Source organism: Lissotriton helveticus, chromosome 6 (genome assembly GCF_964261635.1).
Source record: "Lissotriton helveticus chromosome 6, aLisHel1.1, whole genome shotgun sequence".
Taxonomy (NCBI): domain Eukaryota; kingdom Metazoa; phylum Chordata; class Amphibia; order Caudata; family Salamandridae; genus Lissotriton; species Lissotriton helveticus.
The window spans coordinates 996553580-996571711 of record NC_136067.1 but is presented as its reverse complement, the minus strand read 5'-3'; the positions used below and the strand labels follow the sequence as shown (position 1 = coordinate 996571711).

General features: G+C 44.4%; 1 protein-coding gene across 2 annotated transcripts in view; it reads left to right on the top strand.

Annotated features, from left to right (window-relative positions):
- Positions 1-18132, top strand: part of LATS1 (large tumor suppressor kinase 1) — a 278558-nt gene that overhangs the window by 142247 nt on the left and 118179 nt on the right. For both annotated transcript variants that reach the window (XM_078648633.1, XM_078648634.1), the window contains exon 6: positions 321-503. In XM_078648633.1, coding sequence (XP_078504759.1) covers positions 321-503 — 183 coding nt within the window. The remainder of the gene's footprint in view (positions 1-320; positions 504-18132) is intronic.

Below are 18132 nucleotides of genomic sequence, written 5' to 3'. Positions count from 1 at the left end.
ACAAAGAGCATAACCCCGATTAGAGCTAGCCATGATAATTTAGTTGTTCCTGTGTTCTGTTTTATTTCAATAGTTAAAATGTAAGTCCAACATACTTTTACACCACGTTTTAGCAAACTGCTAAAGAGTAATGTTCTTAGAGATCACATTTACTCTGGTATGGGGAGTTCAGCATGTAAATCTAATCTGACGTAGCTGTTCAGAGTCTACTTATTCATGGTTCAAAAACACAAAGGAAATGAAAGATTTAATTGGGTATGTTTGAGGTTGGAAATATATATATATATTGAGTATTTAGGAGGTTCTTTCTTCTTCTCCAGGTGACCATCCTCGACAAGACAGCATGGATTTCAGTAACGAATGGGGAGACCCTTCTAGCTGTCGCTGTGGAGACCGGCTTAAGCCACTTGAGCGGAGGGCCGCACGCCAGCATCAACGCTGCCTGGCTCATTCATTGGTTGGGACACCAAACTATATTGCACCAGAAGTATTATTACGGACAGGTAAGTGTTTTGTGTAAATCAACATTACGCCACTATACTGTTTAATTGAGCATGTCTCACATCTTGCAGTTGAAGATGGCGGATGGAAGCAGTTGAGGTCATTCACTAATCGGAAATCTGGAAGTAGGATACTGCCTTGAGACATTGTCAGTTAACATTTACATTTTTAGGTCGAGCCTAGCGCAGCTCGCATGCGCCGATCTGCGAGGCTTCTTGTAACTACTCTAAACTACTCTGTGTGGGTCTGGATGACCCCACGCATTGGGTTGGCTTTATCGTTTGTTATTTTGTAATCGTAGCCTGCAAATGGCTAAAGGTGGGTGCATATCCCACCTCTTTTCAAAAGGTTCACTCCCACCTGCTGGCGGGAGCGAGCAGCAGGGCCGCAGCTGCAGTACCTCCTTGTCTCCCTGCACCACTCCCCTTTGTCTCCCTGTGCCCGCCCCCACCACTCCTCTTCAGCTGCTTGTTTATCTGGTGCTTCGCAGCCCTGGAAGGACACCGACTCGTTCATTATCTTTCAGGGCACCCTTTTTTCACTACATTTTTGTCCGTAATGGATTTAAACAGCTGCCCATCTAAACTGTGGAGTTTACCAACCTCAATTCATATGTTAAACTGGCAATTCAGTCCTGGTAACGTAAGTAGAGTACTTGGTGAATACAGATCAGGGTGGCACAAAAAAATTAATTTGGGACAAGTAATTCATGCAATCCAAACATTTATCTCGTGTTGCAGAATTGTTATACTTAAATATGGGGAAAATGCGAAACCTGTTAAATAGCTCAAGCCATTACAAAATGCTTCCCCTCCTCCAGCGCATGGTGTGTGTGTTGAAACCTAAGCCAGCTGCTGCAGGGCGAAAGGCGGGAAACCATTGGCTTCATAAGGAAAGAATGCGGTGTTCCTTGGGCGATCGTAAAGCGTGCAATTCAGACTGGAAACAATCCTAAACGGCCTTCGTACCTGCCACATCTGAAACGTTTGCTACATAAAATGGATAACTTTGCCATGTTTCTTTTCTAGTTATTTATTTAATGTTTTATATAGCGCAAAGCAGACCCAGAAAGTAGGTGTCAGAGTGCTTTACATTTCAAAACACCTTCGATATCCGCAGATATCCAATTCTTTCACATCACAAACATGTCTATGTATTCAGTAACGTTGGCATATATTTAGCCCTACACAATACATATATAGTGCAGAATAATAGAGTTCAATAGATTACAATCAAGATTGTCCTGCCATACTTAAATTTAAAATAGTATCATTTGAGTTCTTCTATATCCAAGCTGGTTATAGTATTGTTATGTTAAGAACACATTGTTCGTTATGGGAGAAATTTACCCATCAGAAAGGACTTCGTCTCCTTTTTGAATTGTGGCGTATATGTGATTCTGCTGATATACGGTCGGAACAAATTCCAAATCCTTGGTGCAGTTCCTGTGAACGCTCTATCGTAAGTTTTTTACTTATGTAATAATGCTGGTTTCAGTAGAAAATCTTCCGTTCCTCTTGATAGTCTAGTTCCTCCAGAGAGCGTAATTTTATGGGCCAAGTAGAGTGGAGATTTGTGGTGAATTGCCATGTGTGTCATGCATGCAATTTTTAATTCTATTCTTCCTCGTATGGTAGCCAGTTGATTGCTTTCAGATGTGGAGTGATGTGGTCATAATTTGTTGTTCCAGTTATAAGTCTGAATGCTGCATTGAGACAGGCTTTTAGGGGAGCTGTTGCGATCTTAGGGAGACCTGATAGAGTTCCGTAACAATATTACATCATTACTCCCTTACTCCTGAAATTCTTGCCAAGACCCCTGCATGTGGCTGTATGAACAAACACATTATGTCTACCCTGCCGGATGAGGTTATCCATCGCCCTTTCCCTGCTAAGCCATCCCCTTCTCTCACTGTCTACACGGGTCTTCTTCTGAACACCCGTTCGTTGGTCAAAAATAACATCTCCTTCAGAGACCTTATTTCACAGGAAAAGCCCACCTGGGCCTTCATTACTGAAACTTGGGCTTCAGATTCTACTCAGCCCGACCTGATAAATGCTATTCCTGAAGGATACTCGCTGGCTAGGATGGACAGAGTAGGCCGTGTGGGAGGTGGCCTGGGGATACTTTACCTCAGCTCTGTAAAATGCCGGACTGTCCATCTGTCCTCTCCATCCGAGCACCTACAGGCAATGCATTTTACCCTTACCCCCTCCCCCACTATCTCCTTTACCGGGATACTGGTCTATAGACCTCCTGGCCCTAGGTCGGCGTTCTGCTCTGAACTCCTTAATATTCTAGAGCCCTATATTGATGGGTCCTCCCTAACCATTTTGGGAGATTTTAATTTCCATTTGGAAAAGCATACTTCCCCGGACACGTCCCATTTGCTGGATGCTTTATCCTCCTATGACATACCTCTGCTGGGGACTGGGCCCACTCATTTAGCTAGCCACACTCTTGATGGAATTTTTAGTAACGATTCCCGACTCTCTATTGGTACCCCCTTCCCTTTGTCATGGTCAGACCTTTTTGCAGTTCCTTTTCGTTTTTCCCCTCCTTCTCTCAGTGGCCTCCAGTCCCATCACACCAAGTGGGTCTTGAGAAGGAATTTTGGGGAGATTACTAATAACTCCCTTGCCCCTTTCCTGGTCACGCACAAGCTTTCTTCCACCGGTGACGTACACTCGATGGCTCTTGACCTTTCCAATTCCCTGACGGAGGCTGTCAACTCACTCGCCCCGGCTAGCCCCCACTATTCTGCCAGAAAACGGCCCTCTGCTCCCTGGTACTCCGAATCCCTTAGGAGTCTTAGACAAGGCTGTAGAAGGCAGGAAAGGCTTTGGAGGACACATTTTGACCCTACAGAGAGGGAAAAACATAGAGCCCTCCTCAAAGACTATAAAGCGGCTGTACTTAGAGATAAACAGGCTCACTATTCCAAACTCACGTCCTCCCTCAAATCATCCAGTGATCTATTTAAGATTGTGGATAACCTTTCCCTCATTCAGATGCCTGACCCTATAACACCTTCACAGGCTCTATGTGACCAGATCTCTATTTTCTTCCATGAGAAGATCATGAATATTTACATAGACTTGGAATCACGTAACTCCAGTCCCCTCTCTGCTTCCTTTTCGACCCCACCGGATACCTCTGTTCCTACCCCCTCTTATTCTTTCTCCCAGTTCCCTGCTATCACCCTTACCCATTTGAACTCTCTGCTGGACAAGCTAAAGTCCGGATCACCTCTGGACCCATGCCCCCTAAAGGTCCTCAAAGATTGTAGACACACTATCCTTCCCCCTTTGATGGATGTGATGAACATGGCCATTTCAGAGGGGATTTATCCCCTTTCTTGGAAACTGGCCACCGTCAAGCCCCTACTTAAAAAACCTACACTGGACCCCGGGACATTAAAGAACTTTCGTCCCATCTCCCTTCTCCCTGCCCCTGCTAAACTTCTGGAGTCTCATCTCAACCTCCATCTAAGTGCGTTCCTTGACAGCACCAACTCTCTTGATCCCTCTCAGCATGGCTTCCGGAGGACCCACAGCACTGAGTCGGCACTTACAGTGGTGGTCGATAGTATTCGCTCTAAGGTCGACACCGGTCATACCACCTTACTGGTGTTACTTGACCGTACGGCGGCTTTCGACACCCTGTCCCCCTCCATTCTTGTTAGCCGACTCAGTGAGCTGGGAGTTAAGGGTTCTGCTCTTAATCTTCTTGCCTCCTTTCTTGATCAACGGAAGCAAAGGGTCAAGCTAGGCGAGTACATGTCATCTGTTAAGGCCGTGAAGTGTGGTGTCCCCCAGGGCTCCTCACTGAGCCCGACGCTTTTTAACATTTACGTCGCTCCTCTCGCCAGGCTTATAAGATCCTTTGGGCTGGAAGTTCTCTCCTATGCCGACGACACGCAGATTATGGCTTCCATCTCCCAATCTGTGAGCTCCACTGCGTATAATTTTAAAAACTGCATGGAGGCGGTCGCCGGATGGATGGTTAAGAACTTCCTTAAATTGAATGGCGAGAAAACGGAGGTCCTTGTTTTTGGGGGCAAAAGTGAGATCTGGTCTTTGGATTGGTGGCCGTCTGTTCTTGGGGCTTGTCCTGTGCCGACGTTTTCTGCCCGCAACCTTGGGATCATTTTGGACACCTCCCTTTCTCTGGACAAGCAGGTTAGTAGGACTGTGTCCACCTGTTGCAATGCCCTGAGGATTCTGAGAAAGATCACTCATCTCTCCCCTGAGGCACGCAAACAGGTGGCAATAGCAGTCATTGCCTCCAGACTTGACTACTGCAATGCCCTTTATCTTGGCATTGGCAGTGGTCTTATCCAGCGCCTCCAGACCGTTCAGAATGCGGCTGCCCGGTTTGTTGTAGGTGCTCCTAAACGTTCCTCGGGCACTTCTATCAGGAAAGACCTGCATTGGCTTCCCATGCAGGCAAGGATCAATTTTAAGGCTCTATGCCTTACTCATCGTGCCCTGAATCAATCTGGACCGGAGGCTATTCGTGCCCTGGTGGCCCATTATGTCCCCGGGAGAACACTCCGTTCATCCAGTAAATACCTGCTCACTGTCCCCCGTATCGCCAAGGTCAGATGGTGTGGAAGGTCTTTTCGCTTCCTTGCGCCCAGACTCTGGAATACGCTCCCTAATGACCTCAAGGTGATCTCTTCCCACATACATTTCCGCAAGGCACTCAAGACTTGGCTATTCCAAGAAGCCTATCTCTAATTCCCCCTCTGGCTGATATTTGAGCTCTCTGGTTTCCATCTTCAGCGCCTTGATGCCTCCGGGTTTAGTTGCGCTCTCTGCATATACATTTCCATTAATAATAATAATAATAATAATAATATTCAATTCTCGATATGACCATTGCCAGTACAGCCATTTTCAGATCCCCGGGCACGATGAGTGGCTTCAGTTTTCTGAGGTAATTTAGATGAAAACTAAGGTTTTTTGCCATTGTGTTGATGTGTGCTCGCATGTTTGGATCTTTGTCCAGTGTAATACCAAGGGATTTGGTTGAGTCAACTATCAACGGGGTACAGTTTAGAGCTGTGTTCAACTTGGTCCATTCTTTAATCTTACTTGAGCTTGTAGGAGGGGGGATCAAAAGGAATTCAGTGTTGTGTGAGTTGAGCTTAAGATGATTGTCAGCTAGCCATTCCACAGTTTTCTTGAGTGCTTAGTTCATAGTTTTGGTCTCCTCCAAAGAAGCTAGCTTCATATACAGCTGGGTGTCGTCCGCGTACATGTGAAAGGAAATGTTAACCTCATGCAATACCTCAGTTAATGGTTTGACGTATAGGTTAAATAGTGAAAGTGATAGCGTTGATCCTTGTGGAACCCCAATTTGAATTGGAGATGGTGGGGATAGCTTGGAGACGGTGGGGATAGCTTGTTGTTTACTAGGAATCTCTGCGATCTGTTCTCTAGGAAGGAGTAGAACCACTTCAGTACTGTTCCTGAGAAGCCCATCCTATTTTCTAGGCGTTCTAATAGTTAGGGATGGTTTACTGTGTCAAATTGATGAAAGATCCAGGAAGATCAGGAGGCAGGTTTCATTCCGGTCTAGGGCTAGTAGAGCATCATCTACTATGTGTAGGATTGCTGTTTCTGTATTGTTGTTTGGTCTGAACCCTGATTGACAGTCATTTAGTATTTCAAATTCAGTAATGTGTTGACTTAGTTGATTGTGCGCACATTTTTCGAGTACTTTGGCTAGTAGGGGAATGCTTGTTACTGGACGAAAGTTGTTTGGGTCATATTGGTTCTCAGTAGATTTCTTTAGGAGAGGGATGACCTGACCTGTTTTTAGGCATTCCAGAATTGAACCTTGGGCAAGCGATCCATTAATTATCTTAGACCAGTAGGGAATGACCATGTGGTTGCAGTAGGGCCAGCATTTTGATGGTAGAGGGTCATTGTAATGATTATTTGGTTTCAGAGGTAGTATTATTTTGGTGATCATATAGTTTGAAGGTAGACCACTGGGCATTATTTGTGTCGGTAGGGTATTGTTCCTACCTTGATCATTTCTTAGGGTTGATGCTTTTTCGGTGTTATTCCCGAGCTCTCTCTCCACTGAGCTGGCTTTATCAGTAAAGAATGTTGAAAAATCTTCACAGTTCAGATCTGATTTAGATTTTAATATCGAGGTTTTGGCTAATTTGTTTCATTGTTCTTTTAGTAGATCAAAGAGTTTCCTTGGTCTGTTCTTTGCGTTTTCAAGTTCATTTAAAAAAAAATCTTTTTTTGATTTAAGTACGCTTTTATTGTAGGTTTTCCTGGTCATTCTTAGTTGTTTTAAGTGGGGGGACGACGGAGTTTGTCTCCATCTAAGCTCTGTTATTCTGAGTTCACATCTTTCTTTGTTAAGTGATCTGTTGAACCATAAGTTTTTATCTTTGAGCTGTATTCTTTTAAGTTTTAGGAGGGCAACATCGTCAATTATTTTAGATATTGTACGATTGTAGTGGTCTGTAAGCTCGCTAACGTCCGATAGATCAGAAGGGGGTTGAAGTTTATTCTCTCCCTGCATTGTTAGTATCCAAATTCAGGTTTCTCGTCGCTCTCATCCACTGTTTGGGTTTAATTGGTTGCGAGATTGTTTTCTTTTTTTTTGGCTGGTATTTGAAAAGTAATGATGTGGTGATCAGACCAGTCGCACTGAACGATTGAAATTGCTTGGATCGTATATTCTTTGGAGATGATCCAGTCTAATGTAGCTCCTTTGGAGTGTGTTGGTAGTACACATGCTTGTACTAGTGATTGGTCTGGTAGAAATTCTTTAAGAATGTTGATCTGATTATCTTGGATGTCATTCCAGTGAAGATTGAAGTCTCCTAGGAAAATATCTTTGGAGTGAGGTTCTGAGTTAGTTGTAATCATTTCCAGTAGATGGTCTATGAAAGATAGGTTTTTACCTGGGGGGTGATAGAATGCGTGTAGTTTGTACACTTGGTTGTCTGTGAATCGTGCTGCGAGTCCCAGGTTTTCACATGAATCTATAGGGTCTGAGAGAACTTTAGAGATGGTGATATTAGATCGGTAGATACAGGCCACTCCTGCTGGTCCGTTTCGTTTTGCCTGCCTGCCTCTACCCAGTGCTTGCACGCACACCCGCTGCAGCCTGTACCTACATTCAGAATGGCAACACATATGCTGGCGGCTGTGCATACCGGCGCAGCAACAGATTGGCAGAAATATCTAAAGGCACACAGATGAAGGTGCGTGTCTTCCACCACTCTTTAACAGGTGTAGGAGTTAAGGAGCTGTGATGGGATGATGAAGGGCGCAGAGCGCAGGCTTTTAAATGATCACTCTCATGACTTCACTTTCAGAACACAGCTGATCTATCGGTCACAGTGACGGGGTGTGTCTCGGCGTGCTACGTGTGCGCCCTGGTGTTTGTTGGCAGCCACAACATCTGCAGTCCAGCCGAGCTGCCACGGCTGCCTTACTGTTAGGTAGCAGTGCTTTCTTTTTTTAGTGCTGCTACCCAGTGCAACTTACGTTTTCGAGCTCTCTTTTTATTTTTTCTGGGTATTTTTTTATCTTCTGCTCATAGAAATGCCTGAACAACAAGCGGAAGCCCGTGCCTCTCTCCGCCTGGTCCGCACTCTGTAAAGCTGCAGAAAGCCTTCTCTGGTGGAATAGGACCACTGTTTCAACATTGCGGTTTGCCCAGGCACGTGACCCAACCCCTGCCATCTGTAAAGCGTGAAAGGGAGTAACTTCATAGCTGCACTCGGTCTGCCGGCTGCCAGTCTCGACAGTCCAAATCACACTGCGGTCTCTGTTGCAACCCTCAGCACTGCTCCAAAGGTCATGCAGCTGGTATGTTGCCTTGCCCTAGAACTGTTAATGGTCGGGCATGCAGAGCACACAGGCTCAGGACAAGGCTACTCTAATCAAACCCGTTTACATAGTTTTGTAAGGCAGGCTTCGGACCTGTGCAGCTACACTTGAAGACTCATTTGACGGTGACAATTTGTGGTGATCCGAAATTGAACAAAAACTAACGCAAGCAGCACTAAAGTCCTATTTTTAATTGCCATTTGCTCCATATTGAAACGCATAACGTGGGTTTTGTGTACAGAATAGCGAGATAGATCAGTAGCGAATGGTGCTTGCATGTGGCAAAATTTCATTTATATATTGTATATTTTTGATTAAAACGGAGCACCCAGAGCGAAAAAGAGGCTGTGTTTCATCCAGCATGCCATAAAAAATCAGGATTTCTTGCAAACAGGAAAGCAGCCCCATAAACCCGTGAGTGGTACATGTGTGATGACACAATTTTGAGTTTGTCTGTTTTTTTTGGTGCAGCCGATGTTTACACTTTCAGTGCCTGATGGTTGGTCTTCTTTGTGTGTCTTAGGCGTCACGTCTATGCAACTGCTTTCTAAGTGCTGGTCATTGAATGCCTACCACATCTCAGCGCCGCTCTAAGTACAAAGCTTCTGTGTTCAAGAACAATAGATGTTGTAGCACCCAGTATAATATGCGGCATTGCTAAATACTTATAAGGTCTCAAAGGCGAGACCTGTTGGCTATTCCAATGCTTGTTCTCATATGGGGGTTGCTCCCTTATTGAAAACTTCAGGAGCCAGACACATTTTCAAATAAAAATCATAAACACAAGTAATTGTCTCCTCCTTTTGGAATGCCAATAAATAGTCAATGCAACCTCAATGCTAATCACTGTAAAATGGTGCAGTAGCATGCAGCTATAAATATCGCTGTTTAGAATAATAAATGCTTAATGGAAGAGTATGAATTCTTTCGATTTCTCTATACACTTAATGAGTGATTATCAATTATGCCCAGTTACAACTGTTATTCTAATTTGAGGTGGGTGGAGAACAGTTCAAAGTTTAATAAACAAAAAAACAAACCTAATACGTTGTTGCCTCACTTGTGGCCCAAGTGGCATGCTTTCTAGCTCTTATGGCATGTACCGACCGTTAACCCAGTTGTTTTCTTGTGAAGACAATATCTGGTAATATGTAACCTCTTTTTCCTCCCCTTGTTAGTAAAAGGTTAGTTTTCCCTTCTAAGATCATCATAATTATTAGATGCTACAATATTTCTGTTGGATCCAACTGGATCCGAGGGTACTCTTCTGAATTTCCAAATATATCATAAAAGAAAAAATTATGTTCACCTCTATTTTTTTGTGAAAGTGTTCATGTAGAGGCTGCTCAGCAGATTAGATGCTCTTTTAAGGCCACCGTTAATCCAGCACCTCAGAATCACCTGCACACCCCAGTCCCTCATTCTATGTTCCACTGTTCAATTTGGTATTCCGTTTTTCTAAAACCTAAACACAATCCTTGTACTCATTTTTTCAGTAGCTTTTTTAATCACATTACAAAGGAGATTTCTTTTCTACAAATGTGATTCTCAATCTTTCGCTGAAAATTTGTCACTATTAGGATGGGAACATTTGGAGGGAAGGTGAATGTCCCACATGTCTTTTTTACTTGTAAATTATTCATTTCATGGACAGTTGTCCGCGGCAAAGCATGATGACCTTCAAGCTTTTGATTGTAAGACAGCTTAGACTGTTTCTGGCCACAAAATATGTTTGCTTCTCCCGGAGGTCCACCTTCTTACATAGGCTTAGCTGCATTCTCCCTACTAAGAGTTACACAGGCTGCTTCTCTAAAGCTATGGCAGTAGGCGATTAAGGCATGGCTGATCAATGTTCGTTCCCTTCAGAAGCATGCAGTATTCATCCATGATCTTCTCCGGGATGAGAGGCCTGACATATTATTCGTTACTGAGACCTGGATGAATGCCTCGTCTAAACATGTGGTTGATCCGGCAATTGCACTGGGTATAAAATACAGAACTTAGGCCGGGCCGCTGAGAGGGGTGAAGGCATAGCTCATATATTTAAAGAGGCATAACAGTCGGTAGGGATTCTGTTTGTCTACACGCCACTGGGACCGACAGGACCCTTTCTGAATCCACTTAATGAATTTGTCTCACATGTCTTATTACTCTACACCCATTGTATTATTCTCTGAGATTGTAATATTCACTGGAACCTTCTGTCTGACAGACACCACCATTCTAAAGGACATGATGTCCTCATTAGGACTCTGTCAATGGTTTGTGAAGACCACTCTTGGAGGGGACATATAATTGATCAAGTGTTCTCCAATCTTGGTTTGTCCCTGCCAGACTCTACTCCCTTAGTCTGGAAAGATCATTATTGGGGCCAGTCTAACTAGACTATTTCTGTTGGGGAGCCAGGGTAATTGTGTAACTCCCCACTTATCTTTTCTCCAAAATTACATATGATCTGCAGTCTGCTTTGGAAAACAATATGCCGTCTCTTCTGGGTCCCATTGATTCTGGTATGCAGGAGTTTGACTGCTGGTTGCGTACCTCAGTGTAGAAACTTGCCCCTCTCCCTAATTGGTCGTCCAGCAGGAAAGAAATCTCTAATCACTGGTTTTGCGAGGCCCTTAAACAAGAGATACATTTATTTTAAAAAGTTGAAGGGACATGGAGAAAAACCTACAGTTCTGAATATAAAGCAGCCTTGACAACCCCCACAAAGAGACAGTATTATGAAGGACTGATAGAAAAAGCAGTGAACAATCAGAGATAAATCTTTAAGATTGTAAAGGACTTTGCCAATTCAGTGGCTTACCATAGAAGTAAGGCCCCATCGGTAAAGTGGTGCAAACAACTTGCAGTTTTTTTTAACAATAACATTCAGGAAATCCAGAATAGTCCCTCTGCTGTCTTGAACATAGAAGTAGATGATGATAGTTTGATTCAGGATGCTACTCTTACTACATGTGGCCTGTAAATTTAGCACAATCTCATTGGAAAACTCTAGAATGTGCAATTCTAAATCCTAAATCTGGTTCTACTGATGATCCGTGTCCCTCTATCCTGACTCTGGAAGTTGATGTTATCAAGCCTATCCTGAATACGGTACTCAATAAGTACTTAATCACTGCTATGGTGACTTTATGTTGGACAAGGGCCAAAATTGTCCCTCATAAAAAAATCCAAGTGTGGACCCTGATGTCCTGGTCATTTATAAGCCTATTTCCCTTCTTTCTGCACCTGCTAAGGTAGTAGAAAAACTTGGGAGCCGTCAGCTCTCCAATTTCTTGGAGGACAGCAGTCTATTTCATCCTAGCCAATCCGGATTCAGACCTAGGCACAGTAGTGAGACTTCCTTGTTGGAGGTCTCTGAATGTATTAAAAGTACCATTGATGCAGGTGCTAGGGCAGTCCTGGTATTGTTGGACCTGTCGGCAACATTCAACACGGTCCCACATGCCAGGCTGCTCGCACGCGTTCAGGAAATTGGCATCCGGGGCAGTACCTGGAAATGGTTGAAATATTTTCTTGAGGATAGGAGTGCAGAAGTAAGCCTAAGGGTCTGAGTAGGAGTCAGGGTGCAGCACTTAGCCCCACGCTGTTTAATATCTTCATGTCCCTCCTGGCTAAAGGGGTGGAATAATTTTGGGCTAATATTATGTTTGAGGCATGCGTGGCTGTAGATGCACATGCTTTGCAAACTCCTGCCATCTAGTGTTGGGTCGGATGTGTGCAAGTTGTTTTTCTTTAAAGAAAGAAGTCTTTTGACTCACGAGGTAAGGTGACTCCTCCCCTTGGTAATAGTGCACATTGGCATCACCTCCATTGTTAAATTGTTTTCTTTCCGCCATCGGGTTTGGACCTGTATTATGACTCTCTGGTTCGAACCCTTTTTTGGGATCCTTTCAGTGCGTTATCCACCCTACCCTCGTCAGTGTTTCGAATGCGCACCCTCCCCCAGGTAGCGAAATTGGGAAGACTATCATTCATACCATGGTCAGAACGTTCTGATCGCCTTCTGGCCTTGCCTGTTCGGCCTACATTACTCTCATTCGACTCCATCAATGATACTCTGCTGAGGAAACAGACTTCATTTTGATTCTGCCCCCAGTGCCATTTCAAATACCCACAAGCAGACTTTAGGAGGTCTGTAATCTGTGCTTATTCCCGAAGCACAGAGAAGAAAATTATGAGGACTGTTTTTCGACTGCTGGACCATTGGGCACGATGCAGAGAAATACAGAGGCTTGAAACGAACACACGCCTGATATCTTCGAATAGGAGATATTGAACCAGAAGAGGATCTTGAGGCCTCTGCGGCTGAAGAAGGGGCCTTTTTGGTTTGGAGATGTGGACTCTGACTTGTAGATCGATTTGGATTTGCACAATCTGCCACCAGGGTCATGGTTCTGAGATTACTCTAACCCCTCACCTGCCAACACTAAAAAAACCTTCATCTTCCACAAAGCAAAAGGCTTCTGGGCTGCCTCTGCCATCTGCCCTTGATTAGCACAGAGATACAGCTACATTCCCAGAGCCTATTTGGGAGACCAAGCAGGAGAGACTCGATCTGAAACAAAAAAGGATCCATATCTATCTAGAGACTGGCTGCATTATTACTAAGACTGCATCAATGCCTTCTACAAACTGTCAAACCACTTGATTTGCAAAACCTATGAAAAAAAGGATAAGGCTACAGTCCTCTGCACCCTATTCCTCCTTCTCCATCGCATATATCACCACCACCAACACCTGTATCTTCTGTACCTCACTCACCAAAGAATCCCTTAAATATTACAGATGCAGATGGGGGGATGATTGACATTGACCACCTTCCCCCACGGGATACAGATACAGACCTATACCCTGCAAAAAACCCATCTCCTCATGATAGTACATCATATCAAGAGCTCATTGCTAGGGCTGCAGCATACCATGAGGTTACACTACATAAAGAATCCATAGAAGATTTTTTATTTGAGACACTGTGCACCACACATATGGTGTCTCAATCTCTTCCAATGCTGAAAGGCATGATGAAACATGCAGATGATATTTTTAAAGACACTGCAAGGCTCGCATTATCACCCCTAGGGTAGATACAAAAAATATACAGCTGCACGTTTCTGACCTTGCTTTTATAGGAGGCTAGCATCCACCAGACTCCTTAGTTGTTTCAAATGCCTGTAAACGTGCAAACTTAGAAACTACAGCAGATGCACCACCTTCTGATAAGGAGTCCAAACTTATTGATGCACCAGTTAAACAGGTTGCACAATCCGCCAATCATTGGCGAATTGCAAACACACTGGAGCTGTTTGCTAAATATGACAAAGCTCATTGGGATGAGCTGGAGTAACTCCTCCAATATCTCCCAAGGAACAGAAAAAGAAAGGACAAGAACTGGTTCAGGAAGGAAAGTTAATTTCCATCTCCATTAGTTCCTCACTGGACTCTGTGGACACTTCCACCAGAAGCATCAATACAAGTATCCTACTACTGAGGCATACCTGGATGTGTATCTCTGGATTTAAGTCAGAAGTCTAGCAAAATTTACTAAATGTCCTATTTGATAAAGCATCTCTTCGGCCCATAAGTAGATGAGGCCTTGGTAAAAAGATACTGAGTTGCTAAATCTATGGGGGCACTTCAGAGACCCACTACTCGGGCCTCCTTTTGTTGTTCCTCTTATTGACAGACCCCCCATGATATAGCGGCATGAATTGGCAAATTTAGCGGCACAAAAATGCAAATTTAGTGGCACAAACATGGAAATTTAGCAGCATTTTATCTGGCCATTTTTCCTACAACCAACACAAATATCTTTGTTTTTTGAGTTAATTAACAATATGAAGCTATGCATATATGCACACACATTCCGAAGTATACATATATCCAAGTACATTCAACACCCACAGTGCACACATTCTTAAGTATGCTTAGATGCCAGTACAGTGATTACCCGCTGTGCACACACATTTCAAAGTGTGCACGGACACTCTAATACATTGAGCACCACCTGTGTCACACATTACGTAGAATGCACATACACCAGTATAGTAAGCAGCATCGGTGTACATATATTCCAAAGTATGCACAAATGCCAATAAAGTGAACCCTATGCACACACATTCTGACGTGCACACATGCAACACGCATACATCTGTAACCATCCAAGTGTAGCAGCATTCTTTGCATGCCCATTCTTTTCATGTTTCACTTTTGTATTCTCATGTAGATGTTTAAGACATGACAGCATTATGACACATTAATACAGTATAATCGAACAGTACAACCTACCGTACCACCCAGTAACCACCGCGCCATACCTGGATGGCACAGCACACCATACTGTCTACTTCTACGAAGTCACAATGGCAATGTAATAAAACAAGCAGTTTATAAAATTACTTTCCTTTGAGAATCTACTGCTTGGAAGCAAGATGGTGATCGAGTAACACGCTTTGCATGTCGCTCCCTCCTAGCTCTAGCTGTTCTCCAGCCATGACAGACGTGAGGTAGTCAGAAAGGCAGCTAGGAATGCGATGCTACTCCGGGTGGAGACCTCGCACCTGTCTAAAACCGCAAGTTACCCTACATTGCACACAGGAGGAATACTGAGATAGTTCGCACTATTCTGGACAGTTCAAGAATTAAAACGACATACATCATAACATCAGTGCATGAATTGAAACACATAAATCACCATATGTCACCTTAAGTACATGGATCACAAAATAACATCATAAATATAGGGTGCAGCACACCTTTGGTCCTAATATATTTTAGCTGGTCAGTAGGCAACCCCCGTAAGGTATACGAGCACTTGCCTTCCTACTAGATGTATTACAGTGAGTTACAGTTTACCAAAGGCAACAAGTTCCGAATCTGGGGCCTCAGCCGATGACTCACCCCGTCATGCACAATCAAGGAACCGGTACCCCCAGGTACGGCCCCCACCGGTGATGCACTCTGGAAGGGACACACAACACTGATAATTTCAATTTACCTTTAAAGTATTCTGCACACTGGAACTCCCGCATTCCGGGTGATACCTAAGCTACTTGATTAGAACACACCGGAACTGGTTTCTTGCCAGATGCCAAGAAAAGGACTTTGGGAGTTAAAAATTCATTTTGGATATTTGGCGGAAACTGGAGATCAATGAAGGGAACCGGGCCCTTTTAGCAAGCCGAGCCAAGGCTGATGCATACATGTTCTGCTAATGATAAAAGATCGGTCTTGCCATCTTTTTATTCATACTTCTCTTTAACTAAAATCACGCTCTTACAAATGAAGCGTTCGATAAAAATGGAGCTTCCCAAGGAAGAGGTAATCAGTCACTGTAATCAGACCGCCCAGCAGTGAAATTCATTCACACCATATTTACACTAGATCGCTTTACACCGAGTTTTGCAGAGTTTGGCAGCCAGGAAGCAACTCTTTTATCCAGTATTGGGGTATCTTTCATAGATTCACATGCCTGAATCATTCCCCGTCGTCGAGGCGGGAGTCCCACGGTAAAAATATATACAATAGCAGTGCCTAAAAATTTCTTGTAGTAGGCTGGAAAAGCCTAAAGGCCTAACTAGGCCTCAAAACTTAGCAGCCTATCTACATCCTTATGTAAAAAGACCTGACATAGTAGCCTCAGCCAATCAGCTGTCCTCACCCTCTAGAACCTTCCCAGCCCAGGCAGTTCTCCTCAGATTTTCACCGCACTACGTGTGTAAGGGAGTCTCCCTGAGTGCCTACTCAGTTCTTTAGCTTTTTTGGCTTTTTCCTCAGAAAAATGTCTGAAAAGAAAGCTCTTTTCAAGGCTTGTGGTACCTGCTTTAAGAAGAGAGTCCATGTGGATGACCAGCACTCTGACTGCATTTATTGTCTACACCCCTCACATATTGTGAAGGACTGTAGAATTTGCCGTACCTTCCCTCAGAAAACAATCAGGGATAGAGAGGCAAGGGTTCTTTTGTGGTTGAAGTCTTCTTCCACTGATGATGAGGACAAGGCCTCTACCTCCAGCAAGAGAGCCAGATCCAGGGAAAGCTCTTCTCCTGAGAGAAAGAAGTAACTAAAATCCTCTCAGAGAGCCTCAGAACCCTCAAAGAGTGCATCTTCTCCTCGTACGACAACTGTGAGTACAGCCCAGACAAAAACTGTTTCTCTGGTGTCTGCTCATACTACTACTTTGACTTCTACTTCTACAACTACTTCTACGGTCACCACTTCATCTATTACCTCACCTCTGATGTCTGTTAAAATATTGTCATCACCTGTGAAGACTTTGATGACGAAAACTGTCCCGTCGTCGTCTCCGTCGACGACGGCCCCATCTACCAAGCCTTCCGGTCCGTCGATGACAATCCCGTCGACGAAACCACCATCATCGTCGTCGACGAAGGTCTCGTCGACGAAGACACCGACGACGCTCTCGTCGACGAAAGACGCGTCGACCAAGAAACCGTCGACGGCCTCGTCGACGAAGGACTCGTCGACGAAGACTCCATCGACGGCCTCGTCGAAGAAGGACTCGACGTCGAAGACACCATCGACGGCCCCGTCGACGAAGGACTCGTCGGCGAAGGACTCGTCGACGAAGACACCATCATCAGCCTCGTCGACGAAGGACTCGTCGACGAAGACCCCATCGACGTCGAAATCATTAGTTCTGTCAGCGTCGACGGTTCCGTCGACGGAAATTCCGATTACAATGGCTTCATCGTCATCGACGACAGCAGTGGCAGCTGCTCATCAGTTGCCCAGTTCTGCCCCTACCAAAATTCAGTATACACATTTTCAAATGAAAACATATCAGCAAGATTATTCACATCTATTGGAGACATATATGGAGGAGGAGTCAGATGACGGTGAAGAGGATGAGGGTCCTTTTGGGGTTGCCCGTCACAATTGAATATCAAATTTCAGGAGGATGATGAGGATGATGAACATGACCATTATGAGCATGAGGATTTCTCGACGCCATATAACTCACCCCATGCCAGACCTCAACAATCGGAGAATACTACTCAATTGCCATCTACTTTAATTCAGGATTTACAAGCAATGTTGGCCGACTATCGCCAGAGGTTTCCTCCGACACCGATTGCACCTGAAGTGCCGGTAACTCCAGTTAACTTGCCAAGGCCTCCGTCACCGCGGGCATCATTGTCTCCAAGACAATATACTGGTCCTGCACCTCAGCATGACACGGATACTTCTTCTCATGAGGACGATGATGGCAGAGAAGAGGGCGAATTGCCAGATACTACACCTGTAGATCCATGGGAGGATTGTCATTCCCATGCCTTCACCGCCTGCACCCCGCCCTTCAGATTCTCCACCTGAGGATATCGGCGGATTTCATAACATTATGCAACGTGCAGCAAATAGATTTGAATTGACCGTCACAGTGGAGCAAACTGACTGCTTTTTGCATGACTTTAAAGAGGGATATCGCAGAGTTACCAGAGCTATCCCCATTATTGAATACATATGGAAAGAAGGCCTCAGCATTATGAAAACGCCTGCTTCCATTCCTGCAGTCCTTCCACGAATAGAGAAAAAGTATCGAGCACCATCGGATACTCCATCTTGTTTAATAGGTCACCCTCGACCAGACTCTGTCATATCCCAGGCTGCACAACAGAAATCCAAGAATCCTTCTGTTCCCATTTCTACACCACCTGACAAAGAAGGCAGGAGACTGGATGCCATTGGCAAGAAGTTCTCTGCAAATGCAGCGGCCTCCATTAAAGCTGCTAAT